Below are 17,833 nucleotides of genomic sequence, written 5' to 3' on the forward strand. Positions count from 1 at the left end.
AAACTTAGTACAGCTTTTTAAAAATTGGATTTATTGATTGACATGTCCAATACAATCCACTTAAGCATTAGTGTTTTTAAAAAGCATGGAGTGACGACATGATGGAAAAATGACATGTTTTATAAAAAGATATTAGCAAACTTCATTCAGCGTCGTAAACAAAGAAAGAAGATTTATACATCATATTTTAAAGGCTTTTTCAATCATTATTCAAGTTTGCTAGGGTTATGGGACTGTGTTTACATTCTTACAGAATTTGAATTGAAAAGTTACAGGAAACTGAAAAATCGTGAATGTACAATAATGGTGCCGGTTAACTTCTATTATTGATTTCTTTAACGTTTTGTGGTTTCATTACATGTGGCTGATTTTTCACCTTCAATACAAAGACTCAAAACAAACTAAGCTGGTAAACAACGTAGCTGTGATTTGATGTTTCCCGTAACTTCACCTGAGTACTTGTGTACTGATGTGGGAAAAACACATAGAAAGGGTTGACGGGAAGTAAACAGTTTAGTGTACCTTTGATAGAAACTGACCTTTGGGATCAATTGTTACGATTTGTGTTCTTTTATTGCACGAAATCCAAGCTTATTGCTTAAAAGTTATGTGTGAGCTAGTGTTCTGCACTCAGAAGCCATACTGAAAACTAACAGTCAAGTTTTTTGGTAATTTAGTGCACTTTTGCTACAAAGAATCATTTCCCCTCTCAGACTCACTTCATATAGATTATATTTTCAAATGAATAAAAAAAAAAAAAAGACAGCAAGAGACCCAGCAAGGCAGCAATGACACAGCATCTCTCCTGTAGCTACGAGCTAATAAAGCCAAAATCTTCCTCTGAGGTACAATGAGATTCATCTTGTACTGAGACTAACAAAATAAAAGAAACACTGGTTTACCAACAGGATGGTTTACATACACTGGATTTCGAAGATCAGTTGTAGATCCAGTGGCTGCAGTTGTCTTCCCAGCTCTGAAGCTCGTTCTGACGAAACCACAGAGAAATCTCCCTCTGGGCGCTCACCACAGAGTCGCTGCCGTGGATCACGTTCCTGCCGACACAAGCAGGAATAAAGGATGATATTATAAATCACAGGTTGTGACTGCAGCATAAAAATACAACTCTCGTGTTTTCCCCTCCGAGGAGAATTTAGTCATTGGTGATCTGACCTTCCCACTTCCACGCAGTAATCTCCTCGGACGGTTCCTGGCAGCGAGTCCGCGGGGTTGGTCTCCCCCAACATCTTACGTGCGGTTTTAACCACGTCCAAACCCTGCCACACCTGAACAAACACAAAGGAGGACATCAAAAAGCTGCGGTGGCACCGCACCCTGCAGGGCGGATTACATCAGATCTGACATTTTCAACACATTCACTTTCTTGTACGGAGACAAGCTGTGGAAAGAAATGTCGGCTGATTTCACACATAGAGCTGACTTCTTTTTCTTGACGCCTCATGATGGCAAATCTTAACTGCTGTGGTATCGAATGTTAAATCAACCAGGATAAAACCTGTCGTATCCAGAGGACGTGTGTATGTGGAGAAAATGTGCTGAGGACTCACCGTTGCAACAATTGGTCCTGAGCTCATGTAGGCGATCAGTCCTCTGAAGAAGGGTTTACTCCTCAGCTCCGAGTAATGTTCCCTGAGGAGCTCCTCAGATGCCTGATCATCATCCAAACGAGACAGAAACATACTTAGTGTGTGGTGGATTAAACTATTTCACCAGTTTTTTTTTTTTTTTAAAAGGGGAAATGAAAGACTGACATCCAGCACACCTGCATAAGTTTGAGGCCCACCAGCTTGAACCCTTTCCTCTCGAAGCGCCGCACGATTTCTCCAACCAGCCTCCGCTGCACGCCATCAGGCTTCACAGCGATGAAGGTTCGCTCGTTCACCCCAGTCCAGCCTGGAACCAGAGCTCACATGAAAAACCAAAAAACCAGTGTAGTGTTCCAACTGCAGTGTCCAACCATAACACACACACACACAGCAAGGACCAACTAGCATTACACGGAGGCTCCAGCTCAGGTCTGTTTTGCTTGGTGTGTCTCACCAGATTCTTCGATCCGTGCACGTTTAACCACCACATCTTCACCATCACACAGATTTCTCTGTGACCTTCTCTTCGGCCCCATTACAGAGCTCCTCCTTACAGCAGCTCCCGACACGAGCTATTAATAATCCGATGAATCATCTCATTTAACCGCGAAGGAGGAACACATGGACCCGCAGTGCTCGTTAGCCGCTGCTGGATTAGCGGCTAACAGTGTCAGGAGAGCCGCATGCTAATGCTAACACGCGTGTCACTAAAGTTCGGGTGCTGTTAGTCACAGATCAAAACTCATACAAGACTTCACTTCTGTTAAACACACGCGAGTCTCTGTTAGTTCAAGTGTTTGAAGGTTTCCTGCCTCCAGGGTCGCTCCCTCTCTGCAGCAGCAGCAGCTAGCCGAGGAGTCCCTCTCTGTCCCTGCGGACACTGCGAGCTCATTGTCCGCCGAGAGAACCGAAGAACCACGACCGACAGAGGACATGAACATCACCCACCTGACTGGAAGATGTGAGCGAATATGGACAGAAACACACAGATCATGTCGCTGCACGGACGGAGCGACACACACACACTCACTGCTCGAGGCGGAAGTAGACGAGGATGACGCAGGGCGCCTAAGTCAGGACGCAGGGACGTTGCTATGAAACGTCCAGCCAATCACATGCGAGCTGAGGAAGCTCCCTCACTGCCGTAAAGAGACAAAAGTTGACGTGATGAAATGAAATTAATAGTGAAAAGTCCGAATTGTTTACTTGCTACTACTTCTAATATCTATAATTAAAATCACAATATTATTATGTTAATATGATTAATAGTGTAGCGCTTTTAAAGGAACGCAAATACACTTTACAAAGCATTTAAAAGAAAAACAAGCTGAAGATTGGAGCCACAAACAAAATGTAGTGACAGTGGTGCTTATAAACAGTGAACAAATCCAGCTGTTGAAACCTGGTGCCGCCAGACACAATAAATGTTGCATTAAAACTCACTGAGATTGGGCTTATTTTACCTCAGATTTATTAACACATCACAAAGATACACATGACACAGAGACGACTGCCGCAGAAGAAATTTAGCAAACAATTAGTTTGGAATTATTCCAGGATTTATCACGAAGTGTTCTTGGACAGAAGAAGTTGAACGCCTCTGTCAACACTGCTTTGATCCAAAATGTCCAAGATTAGTGAACCACAGTCACAAAGGAGTATCACACCGCGGTCCCCTCTTTGCTCTGCCTCGCTTGCTCCTGACTGCGGAAATAGTCTTTGTTAAGCCGGACGTCCCTCTTCAAGGGTAAGGTGGGCTCCTCAGTCAGTACGCTGCCCGTTGCTTTCTTGTGCTGAGCCAGTAGCATGGCGCGGAGCAGTGGGGGGTAGGGGACATAGCGCACCGGCGGCTCAGGGAGCGGCTCAAAGTCCATGAACTGCTGCTCTATGTGTTTGGGAATCAGGCGCCAGTCATGGTACATCACCTTGTCCACCTCCTTGACCTCGCTCTCCTTTTTCCCTGATGAGCACAGATCACAACAAAGTTACAGAATGATCATCACGTATCATTTTTTATTTTATGTGCACAAATTTACTTTTTCCTTCTCGAGCATAAACAATTGAAGATTTCTGAGAGAGTACAAGTGGATGTTGATAACATTTTGCAGCAATGGAAAGTCAAACTAGAACCGACCTTTTTTCACCTAAAAATGTAAATGAATAACCAGCTAGAGATTGAATTCATTTAAAAAGCATGTATAACAACACAAGATTGTGTACGTACAAACTAGTCTGCAACTGAGATTCTGATTATCCACTAATTTTAATTACAGGGTCCAGTCTTACCTTTGAAGGTGAGGATCCCCCACGCTTTGCCATGATCCATGTTCTACAAACCACAAGAAACCAGTCTCAGTCACCACTCTTATTTCTACATCTCTTTTCTCATAACAATATGCAGAGGTTACAGTCTGTATAACAGTGGATGGATGTGGCTCTCTCACCTCAGCTGTGTAGTCCACCTTGACCTTGGTGATCTGCCAGTAGCTTGGCTCAGTGTGGTCCACCAACCAGGACTTCCGGGTGAAGAAACGGCCTACTCCGAACATCCTCATGCCAGCAAGCATGGAGAAGAGGCGGCTCTCTTTTCGGACATCTGTCCAAGCCAGCACAGGCAGCCTCTTCCCCGTGAGAGGACGCTTCATTGTGTCATAGTCCAGGGCGTACTTCTGGGAGTCCCGCGGCTGGGACTTGAGCTCTCTGTATGCCCGGACCTTCCGAGCCATTTCGGCGATGAGACGAAGTCGCTTTTTCTTCACCATGACTGCGTGGTGTTATAGTCGCTCTTCCACGAGCCCGACGTGTCCTGTAAGAGAGGAATTTCATTAAGTTACATGTGAACTTCTAGATCTTCTCCCTGCTGGTAACACAGGAAACAAACCCCCATCAGTCTGTCAGCAATTTCATACGAGTCCATCATCACGATAAATGTCTCATTGTTGTTGTTTTATCTTTTAAGACTGATTTTAGCTCCTGAGTGAAAGGTTGTGGGTTTAAAGCCCTCTTAATGAGCTACAGACAGACAGATAGATAAATACATAGATAGATAGAGAGAGATAAATAGCAAACTGGGAAATCCCTGTGTTACAGCAGCAAGGTGTAAAATATAAAAGCGGTACATGATATATAGCATATATATATATATATATAGAGAGAGAGAGAGAGGGGTGATAGCAATGTTCATAATATATATAAAACATTCAACAGAACTAAGGTCGATCAATGATGTGGTTATATCTTATCTATTATGTTTTATATTGTATCGATGTATAAATACATTTGAATTGTGTTATATTGCAATTTCATATTTTTATTTTGCTGATATCAATTCATCTCTCCGACATCGACAGCCCTGCTGTAACGAAGCTAGCCTGAGCTAGCCGCTAGCTGGTGTGAGAAGCTAAAAACAACTTAGAGTCGCATCGTACACTGATGACAAACGATCGGTTTTCACGAACTGTTGCTGAACTATCGATCCTGTTCTATGAAACATGTAGAGTGGACATACCTGAAGCTCTGTGTGTGTGTGTGTGTGTGTGACTTGTCTCACTTGACCTCCGCAATGCTTGCTCCGCTCTGCGGTCCGCACGCGAAAATGTTCCGTGTGAACCGCAATCGTACTTTAGTTCCGCAAGAAGGAAACAGACAAAAGGTGAAATTGTTCTGATTATGAATTCATTATTTTATCATATTATATTATTATTCTCTCAACGTGCTCTTTCTCAGTCTGTCTTCAAAGGCAGCGTATTAAAGAAAGAATTGGATAAATAATGTAGATGTAACTACTAAGATTTCAACATTAAATAAATGTAAAATCAAATGTGCTTATACTTTTTCTTTAATTGCACAATTTTCTTCTTACTTCAACAATATTAATATATGTTTTGCGGGAAAGTCTTAATATATAATTTAATATAATTAGAATTCATAACATGGTTTTGAATTGTATCATATTAATATGGATTATTGCTGATTTGTCAATGGAAGCATCTTCAATTATCTTCAAAATAATTGATTGGATTTCGATTAAAATAAAAAGAATTTAGCAATGTATTTATTTTACAGCCATACCATACATAAGTTAAATTACATTGGTTTTATTTTCACTCCAGCTGTTGGGACCAAGTCTCTTTTTGGATCCATAGAGTAAAACCTGGTCTTGTTTTTAGATAGTTTTTGATTCTGGAGTCAACAAAGTGTCAGTAGATCTAATTCAAACCTTTGTGCATATGTTTATTTAGCATTCATTTTATTTTCAGCTGAAAATCATGCTGATCGAGTATACAGAAAATAGCCAGTAAAGGCCTTCACATACAGAATTGTTAATATAGCATTTTATAGAAGAAACATTTAGAACTTTCCTATTTACAGGACAACAGTAAGAAAAAGTGCTTGGATGCATTGACGTTAAGACAAATATAGTGAAAGAAGTTAATGAAATACACCTGCTGGACTACAACTAACCATTGTGTGGTTACATCACTGGATCTACAAAGAGGGATTTCAGACTAACTCATTGCACAACTGGAATGTAACACTAATCATGGCCGATAAGCATGGTCCTCTGGTACCGTCACCACTGTTGCTGTGCCAGTGTCTCCAGAATGGCACCCAGAAACACCCATTCCTCCTGAAAACCATCATCACAGAAGATAATTGCATTGCATAGTACCATAAATGTTTGTGTGTATCTACTTAAGCTAAATGAGATAAGAGACAGGTGACTGAGGCAGCAGTGGGCAAACTGTTTAGCTTCAACCACTACTCTAACACTATCATTATACTTATATTGTTATGGTTGGGTACTCTGACAAAAAAACTATACTTTATATCTGACCCTTGTCACTAAATTAAGATTAATTCAGATTTAAATTGACCTTTCAACCCCACTCAGCCCCTGTAGGCATCAAAAGGCCACAGTCTGCCTCTGTTGCAGTTATGAAAAAATATAGCAAAATCAACAGTTTTCATCAGTTATGATTGTGACCAGACAGTAGCACAATATTTAAACTGTGTTTTAGCCACATAGAACTGGCAGAAACACACAAAAACATCTACAGAAAGAGCTGAGAATCATTTCTTCTGCAGGAGCAGTGAAACAAGTTTCTATGACAAGACTGAAAATTAGTTTCTGCTCTGAAAGCTTGTAATAATTGAAATCCACAGTAATCAAATTCAAGCTGATCACAGCAGATGTTCACATTGCACCTTTCTACACTCATGTTTCAGGCCAAGAGGGGCTGAGTGTATGATACTGAAATGATTAATTATTATGAATTATTAATGAGCATTAAATACAACTTTAGTAAATCAAGAGCAGTTAAGGACAGGGATTGAACAAGGCCTTTGGGAAAAACAGAACAAAACCATTGCATAAGAACGTTTAACCTTAAAACTGCTCATAATCTCAAACAAACAAACTTTAAGCTCTAAACAACAATTAGATGTAACAGCGATAAAAAGTTACTTAAAAGGTGCAGTGGTCTGGTTCACTGACACACACCAGACAATGTATACTGCTTACATTTTTCAGAAAAGTGGAAATTCGTAGTATCTATAAACCACAGTTGGGACTTTTCAAATGGAGACTGGAATTAATCAAATATTGGAAAAAAAATGTTTCCAATAATGTGATGAACAATCAGATGTGCTTCAGTTGTTTGGGGATCAAGAGCCGACCCACGAAAGACAGAAACATCATCATTTCATTTTTTTGACTAAAAGTGCACTCGCGTTCATTCCACCCCCTCCTATCGTTTCTTTAGTTTGTTTATAGTTTAAGTTTTAGATTCACCGCCGTGACCTGTCGGTAAGAAACAAGTATCAACTGATTCTCACTTTGGAAAAGTAGGAATTGCAGATGCCATTGACACAGGTAACAGACAACCTTGATAATGTATGGACAGCGTTGAGGCTGAGAAGAATATACATTATTTGCATACAGGATAAAAACATAGAAAAAAAACCTTGACTGTCTGTCATTTTTTACCCCCCCTCCTTCTGCAAATATTTAAAGATGACGACTAGAATTTGGCCTCATCTTGCTTCAGTGTCACGTTGTACAGTTCTCGCTGTACCATTCCTGCACAATGTCGCTCATCCCCAATGATGAATGGCAACAAATTCTGTAAGTAAACAAAACAACGCCACATCTTTTCACGTATTACTGAAGCTGGTGTTAGATACTGAGTGCATGAAGAGCATGAAGACATGTGAATGGCATGAGAGAAGATCACAGTAATAAACGTGCAGGCAGAAATACTGCCAACGCCTACACACCCTCTCTGCTCAACTGATCCTGGTTGTTCTCTGCACTACCAACAGTGGTGCTGAGGAAAGCTTGAGGCAGGTAAGTAACACTAGATTAGATGCCAAAGCACAGTAACCTCTGCCAGTGTTTAAGAGGAGGTAGGATTCAAGCTGCCCAGTCATGTCCAGCGGCATCTTTTCCTCTGACAGGCTTCAGGGTCGGACGTGCAACCCTCCGAGTCACTCTCAGAAGAGGACGGTCCAGCCAAGGGAGGGACAGACAATTGTGAGGAGGGCTCAGGCCCATCTGGGGTTTCTTCTATGGCACCACTATTGAGACTGAGCACCCAACCCAGTTTATTGTGCAGCAACTGACGAAGGCCTGGGGGCAGCGGCAACACGTCCAGGGTGTCTATACAGTCTGGCAGCAGCTGCCGAAGGCGAGCACAGCAAAGGTAGAGCAGGGAGGTGGGGGCAGAGCAGGACCTGATCACCTTCATGCTGCTTTTGGCTGCTGTGGAGCACGCCATCGGATAAAACCTCTTATTTTGGAGCTCTGTGGCAGCAACACCTAGATCAACAAGGGTGACAAAAATGTATTATCATGATTAATATCTTGTTCCAACACTGAACTCTTCAGAATCCCCATAAAATAAATGCACACCCCATTGTGTCTGAAAGGTCATAACAGAAATGCTTCAAATGCAACTGTTAGATTTGTAAATTTGTACAATGAACCAATTCCAGACGCCTGATTGATATTGTCTGGACCTGATTCACATAAAATAGATTCATTTAAAAACTCTGTTTCCATATGTCAGTTACAGTCATTGCTAACCACGGACTCAGTTGTCGTAATCCCTGGCCAACATGTGGTAGCCAGTAAGAGTTTAAAAATAGATCTCAAAAAGAATGCACATCTAGGAAACTGATATCAATGAGTCTGTGGAATTTGGTGGGATCAAAAGTGTCAGTACAAACCTATACACTTTCGATTCTTGAAGAAAGTAAGTGTGCCATGCCACGTGTCCAGGTGGACTCCGATGATGGACCCCTGTCCGAACCGTGAAGAAAAATTAATCTTGTCTCCTTTATGATGCAGCAAGCCTGTAACGAGAGACAGCAAATGATGTCCAACTCATATTGTGACCAGTTACTGCTACATCACAATGTTGTGTTGGTCTTACCTGTGTAAGAGAGACCCCAACTGTCTGCATCTTTTCCCAACAGGCTGCAGAAGGTGTGTCTGTATTTGTCGAGGTTGACATCAGAAGCACCTATGCCAACCATCTGTTCATAAAGAACGAAGAAGAATTCATGAAGCCTTTGTTTTGAACAATCTTTTATAAAAGCAGGTCAACGTAAGGAGGTAAGAAATCAGATGTTTACCATGTCGGTTCCATACACTGGTGATGTCATCTTGATTTCCCAGAAGTGCTGTCCTTCAACCAGCTCTTTGGAGCCACGGATCGCAGCTGTGCCACAGCTGTATTCAGAGTGGAAGTTCACTTTGCGATTGTCACAGCTCAGTAATGTTGCTGTCGACCGGTTGTTTGAGTCCCACACCCAGTCAAATTCTAAAAAACAGAAGTCGCTAATTTCAGGTAAATGTGAAAATAAAACGTTTACTTTACCCTAATATTGCCTGACAAGCAAAATATTATTTTCATGATTGATGTGTGAACTGTGTGATCAAAAAAATATAACACGACACCATATACTGGTGTAGCCTGAAATAAACCTGGATTGATTGATTGCTTCCTACACTAGTTCAACCCTTAAAATGCAGCAGCAGTCTTGTACCTTGGTCATCCTCTCCACAGTGACAGTCTTTTACTTGGTGAAACCCTCGCAGACGAGGGTTGTAGCTGGTCTCAGCCTGGGAATCGCAGCCACAGTAGGACTCTCCGGTGACCGGCACGGCGCTGGGGACTGGAGGGACCATCACTGCTGAAAAATCTGTCTCAGAGTCTGAGTCACTAAACTTGGGAGCAAGTATGCAGAAAAAGAAATGGCGAAATCCTATGTCAGCAACATTGCAGTGCTGATTATAGATTTTATGCTTTTACATAGAAATTGCTTTCTGCACAGAAAAACACGTGCTTTTACATGTTGAAAGTTAAAGGCCATGATTCTGGTGAATTCCCTTCCGTGGAAAAATTATTATATCTAAAACAAAGCATGTAAACAGCTCAACGTTTAGCTTCAAGCATCAGACATTGGCAACAACAAACATACATGATCTCTGACACTTCATATCTTTTCGAGTGCGGTGTGCTTACCTCTAGGCGGCCACAGCTCCATTCTTCGCTTTCAGAGGCCAACACGAGAGCCCGGGCATCAGCGTCCCGCCGTATCCCACCCCAAACGTATCTCCACGCACGACTGTTCCTGCTTCGTCTGGACATGGCAGTAACTCTCTGTCTCAGTTGTAGAAGGACCTGACAGTCAGACCAGGTTTATTCCAGATGTTGGATGAACAGCATCAGTTCAGCTGCTGGAAGACAAAATGACAACATGATGGTGTGAGAGAGGCACGGACACTGAAAACTTCTGTAACAGATCACCTGAGCAGATTTTTATTTGATGTGATTTTTTTTAAACATAAAAAATCTATAAAGGAAAAAAAAGAACAACAAATACTAAATGAAAGGAAACATTCATCACATGAATCCTCCTCCTCCCCAGTGATTAACACACAAACACACATGTAATGACACATCTTGGTGGTTTCGTTCAGTTGTCGTGGTTCCTTGTTTGTTTCAGGCAAATGTTATTTAAAGCTCAACTTACATTTGAAAATGCTGCTGCACGTTTCCTTCTTAATTCAGTTTGTCTTGCAGCGACGTGGGGCCCTGGTTTGTGCAGCAACAGCAACACACACATCGACCTGAAAGCCTGACCGGCTGTTTTTTTTCACCTGGACACAGTTCTCATGTCATTACCTTCATCTGTGACATTTAAATCCACCTTTAACGTGCAGGGTTGTCCAACCCAGCTGTAGTTAGCCGAGGCTAGGCTAGGCTAGGCTAACGCTAGCAGCTGGAGCGTATGCATCAATATGCTAGCGGGCTTCAACAAGGTCAGAGGCGTCACAATTCAAGCCAGGCTGCTGTTTAAACGTGTGTGTACACGGCCCGGTTCACTGTTGCGTGTCGCCGACCGGTGCGTGTCAGCGGGGGGGTTGTGAGCAAAGTGCCCTGAAAAGGAAGCTCGAAGACCCGCGTAGAGCAGCTAAGTAAGTTAGCTTCCGTTAGCATGCTGCTGCTAAGGAGCGCTAGATTAAAAAAAAAAAAAAAAAAGGATGACGCTCACGTTACCTGGCTGATGTCCACAAGCAGCTCGAAGGTAAAAGTGTGAAGCTGCAGAGATGTTGTTCAGCGAAGGAGCCGCTCGCTACTCGGAGGATACGCGACAGTTGATGGAGCAGCAGGCGGAGCTGCGCTTCCCCATGACCTACTTATCACGAGTCCCAGCAACAACAACAACAAGCTCAGCTGCTGCTCTGAGATCAGAGTCTGCACAGGAAGTTCACACACAACATCTCCACCAGCACAGGGCAGGCTGCCTCACCCACAGGCGAGAGTTCTTTACAGACTTGACACGAGTGGAAACACAAATACAGCACTTTAAAATAAACCAACACAGTTCTTCATTCCAAATTACACAGGAGCAAGAGTTAGTCACTAACAACACACAAGTAGAAACACAAATACAGCACTTTAAAATAAACCAACAAAGTTCTTCATTAAAAATAACACAAGTGTGAGGATTATATTCACAAACTTTACACAAGTCAAACACAACACTTTAAAATAACTTCATAAAGGTCTGCATTCAAAATGAGGCCCCATTACCTGCCACCTACTGTCGTTAGAGAGAAGAACACCTACCCCAAAACCATTTTAAGTTTCTTGACTTGAGTATTCCCATCTTGTGTTATCTATATAGATTTATGTGATGCTTTTCTAGTCTTGATGATCAGTGAAATTTCTTTAGAGTACAGATTTGCCACTCACACATCCACACACACATCCATACACACATCCATACACACATCCATACAGTGCATCTATGAGAGTTGTCATTTTCTTGATCAGGATAATAATTCACCACAGGCTCCACAATGAAAGAACTCCTGCAGCTCTGTTCTGAATCACCAGTTTGCAGATCCTGTCCAGCACCAGGTCTGGTCTGTGTGCTGATGGTGCAGTGGCCGGGGGCGTAGTCGTTGACAACATCCTGCTTCCCAGAGCTCAGCTGCCAGTGAGCCACAGTCAGCTCGTCACACAGCGACTCTCAAATAGCGTTGAATTAAAACATTCTAGTCATGGTCTGATTTGTTTCTCTAATGTGGATTTGTGAAAAATTATAAAAACATCATCTTTTATGACAATCTTTTAAGCAGAGAAGATAATTCCGTCATATAATTAATGAACTAATCTCAAACGTATATAAAAGTGTTTATATTTCACTTACCAATTTTAAGCTTTTACATTTTGAGTAAAACACTGAAAAGTCTAAATGTGATTGGAGCTGTAAATTTACTGATCTCATTCATATCAGACATTGAATGACTTGACAAAGACGTTCTGGAGGAGGTTGAGTTTTATTTGGAAATCTGACAGGCATGGCTGAACAGTGACCTCTCACCTTTAACAAAAAAAAACAAATAAGACAGCAGCACTACAAGTAAACGATACTAGTGTTTGAGAATGTCATATTAAACATAAATCCACTTGCACGCATTATACACTCAAGTCATTCTCATACACACACGCGCACACACACATACAAACTTCAAGTCAACATGTGGACATCCTCCATTAATAATCACACTACATCCAGAGGAATTCCAAGCACTTTGAACAATTACCCACAGTGCATTTAATCTAACTATACACAGATAATTTATATGTATTTTTATGTATATAGGGTATTTTAATATTAACAGTATTCCATTTAGACAGTTTCATTGAGTCAAAATCTTCATAGCTTTCCATAAATAGTGAAAAAAATAAGTCTTGACAGCTCCTGAATCAAAAATGGTCCCAAAAAATAACATGAAAAAATAAAATACCAATGTGCACGATTTTTCAGTAGTTTCAAAACAGAGAAATACAATCAAAACCACCAACATAAAACAAAAACCAAAAGGAGGGGAATGGGCAGAGGGGTAAACATTTATACTCACACCCACAGCACAGACTGGTTACTACATTTACAGGAGTGAAGGGACTCTGGATCACTGTACAGGTTAAGATCAGACAACAAATCAGGCAGACTGTCCACACATCATCCCACAACAACCAATACATCTTCATGCCCGTACTGTACACAAAGGACCTGACACAACTGGATGGCTTTAAACAATATGGATAGATCACATCTACTGAGGACACAGCTGTCAAAGTCGACCGCCGACATGTTTCTGTTGCCATCCCATCCTGTCAGACCCGCGGGGTGTAATGGAAGTAGGTGAAAATCTCCTATTTGTTCTTGCTGCTTGGATGTGGAATGAATGAGATGGTGTTTGATGCAGACACTTTATTTTGTAGATAGGATGAGGGCCACAATGAGGCCATAGAGCCCCAGCACCTCAGCGAAGATCAGGATCAAGATCATGCCCACGAAAAGCCGGGGCTGCTGGGCGGTGCCTCGAACACCGGCGTCGCCCACGATTCCAATGGCGAACCCGGCCGCCAGACCGCTCAGGCCCACGCTGAGCCCAGCCCCGAGATGCAGGAAACTCCTGTAGGAGAGAGAGAGAAGTACCGTTAGTGTACAAGGTAATACTGACTCAAGCTTGCTGAACATGATTCTGATGATTTAATCTCCAATTTTAAATCAGGTTAACACTTGTCACAGGAGATTGTACCTGCTCATGAAAGTCACATGAGCAAGAACAGATGTTGAGGGTGAGGAGTGGAAATGAAAGAGGAACTGGTTTGAAGCTGTTTAGAAAGTTACATAATGTTGCTCTAAGAGCAGGAACATTTAAGTACATTTAAGGTCAAATGTGGCTGTTTGGACTCATACTGTGGCCATTGCCCTGATATTTCACTGTGATCTTAACTTGTCATGCACTGTATTTGTAAAATTAGCTATATTAACAGTAAACAGGACCATTTATCTTATAATATATACTTAGCATCTGATGGTGTGGTGGTTTAAATGTAGAACAGAACTTTCTTCCATGGGGTCTCACCCTCATGTAAACCCTCATGTAAAAGTGTCGCCAGCCATTTTCAGAAAACAAGTCCTTAACTTTTAGCTAGTAGCCCAGAAAAACACAGTGATGAGTCAGATGAAACAAACGCACCAAGAAGTTAAATTAAACGTTAATAGAAAAGATCCAAACGTTTTTCTCAGGAGATCAAAAGGCTAGAAAATATTAATATATAAATATGTGCTATAATATTAGTATGTCTGTGAGTGAAGGAGGTGGATGGGTTGCATGCAAACTATGTATGATATAAGAAATTAAAAGGAATAAAACTGTGCTAATCAACGTCTGTATCGGAGGCACATCTCACTTGTAAAGGGTGACTCTCTCAGAGATGTTGTTTGCTATCAGCACAGCCACCACCAGCCCGTAGATGGCAATGATACCCGCCATGACCACAGGGATGATGGACTTCATAATGAGCTCTGGCCGCATCACCGACATGGCAGCGATCCCTGTGCCACTCTTCGCTGTCCCGTACGCCGCTCCCAATGCTGAGTAAGAAAGAGGGGAGTTTGTGTTAATGCCCGATGAAACAATAAAAATATTCAACTGCTGTTTTCTCTCAACCAGATATTAACAGCCGAGGAATTCATTTCTCTATATATAAAAAACATTATGTATAAAGATGGACAACAGGACTGCGCCCTAGAAGTGATGCCAAAGCGTCTCGCTCGCCACCTGGCGGCTGGCTCATAAATCCAGGGACACGGAACAAACTGAAGAGTCAAAATACACGCAACAACGATTCTGTCATTTAATGCAGCTCCTACCACACCAATGGATGTTCAGGTTTATTTTTCTGGTTTTAATTCTTCTTTGTTGCTACATAAACAGGGTGAAATGTCATAATTGACAGCTTAGACTGACTCATGATTGTGTGAGTAACACAAAGTATCTTGTTTTGTTCAGTATAATGTTTCATTTTCAGGTCACACAGAGCACATCAGGTGTTTTATATTGTGTTTGTCCCCTGTAGTGGTTCAATCATTTCACACAGGGAAATCCCCTTCGATGGCTGACTGGTATCTAAGGAGAACTGAATGCAATCTTTCTGGGCCAGTTACTGGTTATTATTCATTGCTTTGATGGCAACGAAAAACCCTGAACACGAGCGTACAATGAAGACCCGTTAGAGCAAAACAATAAAATTCACACTACGAAGCTTTGAACACTTCTCAGTTGCCACCGTGGGTGTGTTGACACATTTGAGAGTCATCATTAATAAGCACTGTGTAAATAAGCAACCCAGTATTTCATCTAATAGTTAAACTGCTTTGCATCAGGCAAGGATATTGTTTTTATCTCTATTATCTCTATCTCGTTTTTCTTTGCAATGCACTATGGGTCAACTCTGCAATACCTATTCCCCTGGTGTCTTTAGAAGGTGGCACAGTCACAGCTGCAGCTTTACACAGGTGTACACAGATATCTTATGCTTGACTGAGTTGTCTTAAATGTTCAGTAAGGATCATATTTCCCCATCTACTTCACTAAATGTTACATCAGAGCCTCTGCTCTGTACTGAAATCTTAGACTGACTATACAGTGAGCAAACATTTATGACACTACACTAACATACATGGAGATTTCCCTGAGATACAGGCAGAGTGGATTTTGATCTAAAGCTGGAAAGCTCAAATTATTCTTTCTAACCAAGGTGTTGTACCACTTACGCCTCACTGCTCATTTACTAGATAATAAATCTATTTTATTCACTTTAACGATATATTGGAAGTAATCGACACAGCATCATTATTTAACGTTATTCAATCATATTAGACTCAAGAGCAACAGACACATCTGGCATAAGCAATAAAAAAAGATAAGTGCAAGGAGGAAAAAAATATTAAGATTTAATTACCGACACACTGATCCAGTTGGGTGTAAGCCAGGCTGTGACCGGTCGATATCAAATTCAGATTCTTCGCCATTCTAATTTTTTAGTTTGGTAGCACAGCATCATATAGAAATAAAATGGATTTCATATTTGAGCAAAAAGAGATTACTAGTATTGGATCATTACTCTGTTTCGCTGATACCCTGAGCTGAGGTCCTGCAAATGGTATTGGGAGAGAAATATTTGTATCTGTGCATCTCTAGATTAATGTTAGAACTCCAGTCTGCCACCGAACAATAATAAAAGCAAAGGTTCAATATATATCGATATATTGATTAGGCACGGTGCAAGCCTCCTGAGGTGAGACACAATTACTTAACCTCAGATTTGAAACGTGTTTGTCATTCTCTGCTCATAAAGAAGAGTTTATACCACGACCTTCACTCAGGAGTAAGAATCCGTCTTTAAACTTAAGAAGAAATACTAATGGGACATTGATCGTGGTGATTATCGATATTGACTGATGTGAAAATTATTTTCTGTCAACATCAGATCATCAGTGACCTCCAGGATATGCAGACAGTTGTGTGTGTGTGTGTGTGTGTCATCCCTACACTTCCCCTCCAGCAGACATGTGACACACTGGGTGTACCCTGCCTCCTGCACATGAATGAATGGATGGATTTTCCCTTTAAATGCACCAGACTGACGTGTGTGTAGGCCCGGGCCTTCATGTGATCCAGAGAGAGGAGGAAGAGGAGGAGGAGGAGGAAGGAGGAACATGGAACATGCGCTGGGTTCAGTCCTGCTTCTCTTCCACCTCGTGGATGCTGGTTGAGCAGTAAAATACAATAAATGATGGCAGATTACAGGGAGCAGCTGCGAGGCCCTGCGTCACCGGCGGACGTGGCTGCAGCTCGACCCCGGTGGTTGGGTGAAGATGCTGGGGAGGAGAGGGGCTGGTGGTCGCGGCCGCTCGGACACATCCTCCCCTCCTCCTCCTCCTCCTCCTCCACCACCGCCGCCGCCGCCTCGCTGACAGGTGCGTGCGAGCCGTGACCGACCGAGCTAGCTGACTCCCGACGCCGCTTCGCTAACCCGCGTTTAGTCTTGTCTCTACCTAAGCACACACAGACAGGGGTGACCCGGGGGAGGAAGGAGTAGTTACCGCTGAAGACCATGGCCGCGGAGGCTCCCATCACGGCGAAGAAAGGCGAGTACTCGGGGCTCTCCTGGGAGGACATTCTCGCTCTTCTCTCTCGGACACAGCTGCGCGGAAAGACTTGCTTCTTCGTGGAGGAGGTGGGGACGCCCGGTTGTTTTATCCCGCGGTCAGCTGAGGGCAGGTGGGGGACGCTGAGAGGGGGCGATCGCGCAGCTTCGTCCAGCGGCAGCACCGGGTCTTCAGGAGGAAAATGGCGAAACGGAAAAAGTCACATGACCGACAGCCTCGGACGCGTCCATTCGTGCGGACGTGGGGGTGCCCGACACGAAGAGGCATCGACTATCCAACCCTTGTTTTTTTTCTATCGCGTCCGAAAATATCCCGACGAGCTTGTTCTCACGTGCCAACGACTTTCACGTGAAATACACAAGCACGTACAGTCTCTAAACACATGGTTTGTTTAAATTGGGTTTTTTTTGCAGCGGGCGTGTTGTGGTATGTTCTGCTGCAAGTTGCACTGACTGCGGTTGAATCGCTTGAAGTCACTACACGCTGACGTATTAATTATAATGTGCCAAATTAAAATTACAAATCAACCATTAAACACGTTGTTTTTGATAATTAGTACTTTTAAGAACACAACAAATAAACAGCGTAACATCAGGAAACCCAGTGAGTCTGTGATCAGGAGACATCCATCTTTAATACAGCACACTATGTGTTGTTTTTGAATCAGCACGGCAGCT

General features: G+C 42.5%; 4 protein-coding genes across 14 annotated transcripts; all 4 read right to left on the minus strand.

The window, feature by feature from the left end:
* Positions 1-8: 8 nt before the first annotated feature.
* On the minus strand, positions 9-2,699 carry nme3 (NME/NM23 nucleoside diphosphate kinase 3). Of its 3 annotated transcripts, none has more exons than XM_020103054.2 (5): positions 2,556-2,699; positions 1,784-1,914; positions 1,569-1,670; positions 1,174-1,286; positions 9-1,055 (listed from the first exon to the last, which is right to left on the minus strand). In XM_020103054.2, exons 1-5 carry the CDS (start codon positions 2,599-2,601, stop codon positions 938-940), a joined length of 510 nt encoding a protein of 169 aa, XP_019958613.1. In that variant the 5' UTR covers positions 2,602-2,699; the 3' UTR covers positions 9-937. The 3 variants fall into 3 exon arrangements, with proteins under 3 accessions (XP_019958613.1, XP_069381423.1, XP_019958612.1); XM_069525322.1 differs by having other exon boundaries at positions 2,420-2,658; XM_020103053.2 differs by having other exon boundaries at positions 2,062-2,654.
* A 362-nt stretch (positions 2,700-3,061) lies between these two features.
* Positions 3,062-5,222, minus strand: mrps34 (mitochondrial ribosomal protein S34). Of its 3 annotated transcripts, none has more exons than XM_020102992.2 (4): positions 5,116-5,222; positions 4,052-4,413; positions 3,894-3,936; positions 3,062-3,567 (listed from the first exon to the last, which is right to left on the minus strand). In XM_020102992.2, the coding sequence occupies exons 2-4, from the start codon at positions 4,367-4,369 to the stop codon at positions 3,269-3,271; spliced, it is 660 nt and encodes a 219-aa protein (XP_019958551.2). In that variant the 5' UTR covers positions 4,370-4,413; positions 5,116-5,222; the 3' UTR covers positions 3,062-3,268. The 3 variants fall into 3 exon arrangements, with proteins under 3 accessions (XP_019958551.2, XP_069381422.1, XP_069381421.1); XM_069525321.1 differs by having other exon boundaries at positions 5,158-5,189; XM_069525320.1 differs by having other exon boundaries at positions 5,163-5,186.
* A 597-nt stretch (positions 5,223-5,819) lies between these two features.
* On the minus strand, positions 5,820-11,393 carry spsb3a (splA/ryanodine receptor domain and SOCS box containing 3a). 7 transcript variants are annotated; one of them, XM_020103038.2, is made up of 7 exons: positions 11,177-11,393; positions 10,139-10,353; positions 9,660-9,815; positions 9,246-9,433; positions 9,044-9,146; positions 8,838-8,963; positions 5,820-8,427 (listed from the first exon to the last, which is right to left on the minus strand). In XM_020103038.2, the coding sequence occupies exons 2-7, from the start codon at positions 10,158-10,160 to the stop codon at positions 8,036-8,038; spliced, it is 987 nt and encodes a 328-aa protein (XP_019958597.1). In that variant the 5' UTR covers positions 10,161-10,353; positions 11,177-11,393; the 3' UTR covers positions 5,820-8,035. The 7 variants fall into 7 exon arrangements, with proteins under 7 accessions (XP_019958597.1, XP_019958595.1, XP_069381424.1 ...); XM_020103036.2 differs by having other exon boundaries at positions 9,660-9,840; XM_069525323.1 differs by having other exon boundaries at positions 9,660-9,840; positions 10,139-10,350; positions 11,177-11,369.
* A 1,053-nt stretch (positions 11,394-12,446) lies between these two features.
* atp6v0ca (ATPase H+ transporting V0 subunit ca) lies at positions 12,447-17,409 on the minus strand. Its single transcript, XM_020103035.2, has 3 exons — positions 17,091-17,409; positions 14,393-14,576; positions 12,447-13,608 (listed from the first exon to the last, which is right to left on the minus strand). The coding sequence occupies exons 1-3, from the start codon at positions 17,164-17,166 to the stop codon at positions 13,404-13,406; spliced, it is 465 nt and encodes a 154-aa protein (XP_019958594.1). The 5' UTR covers positions 17,167-17,409; the 3' UTR covers positions 12,447-13,403.
* Positions 17,410-17,833: the final 424 nt, after the last annotated feature.

Source organism: Paralichthys olivaceus, chromosome 5 (genome assembly GCF_024713975.1).
Source record: "Paralichthys olivaceus isolate ysfri-2021 chromosome 5, ASM2471397v2, whole genome shotgun sequence".
NCBI lineage: Eukaryota > Metazoa > Chordata > Actinopteri > Pleuronectiformes > Paralichthyidae > Paralichthys > Paralichthys olivaceus.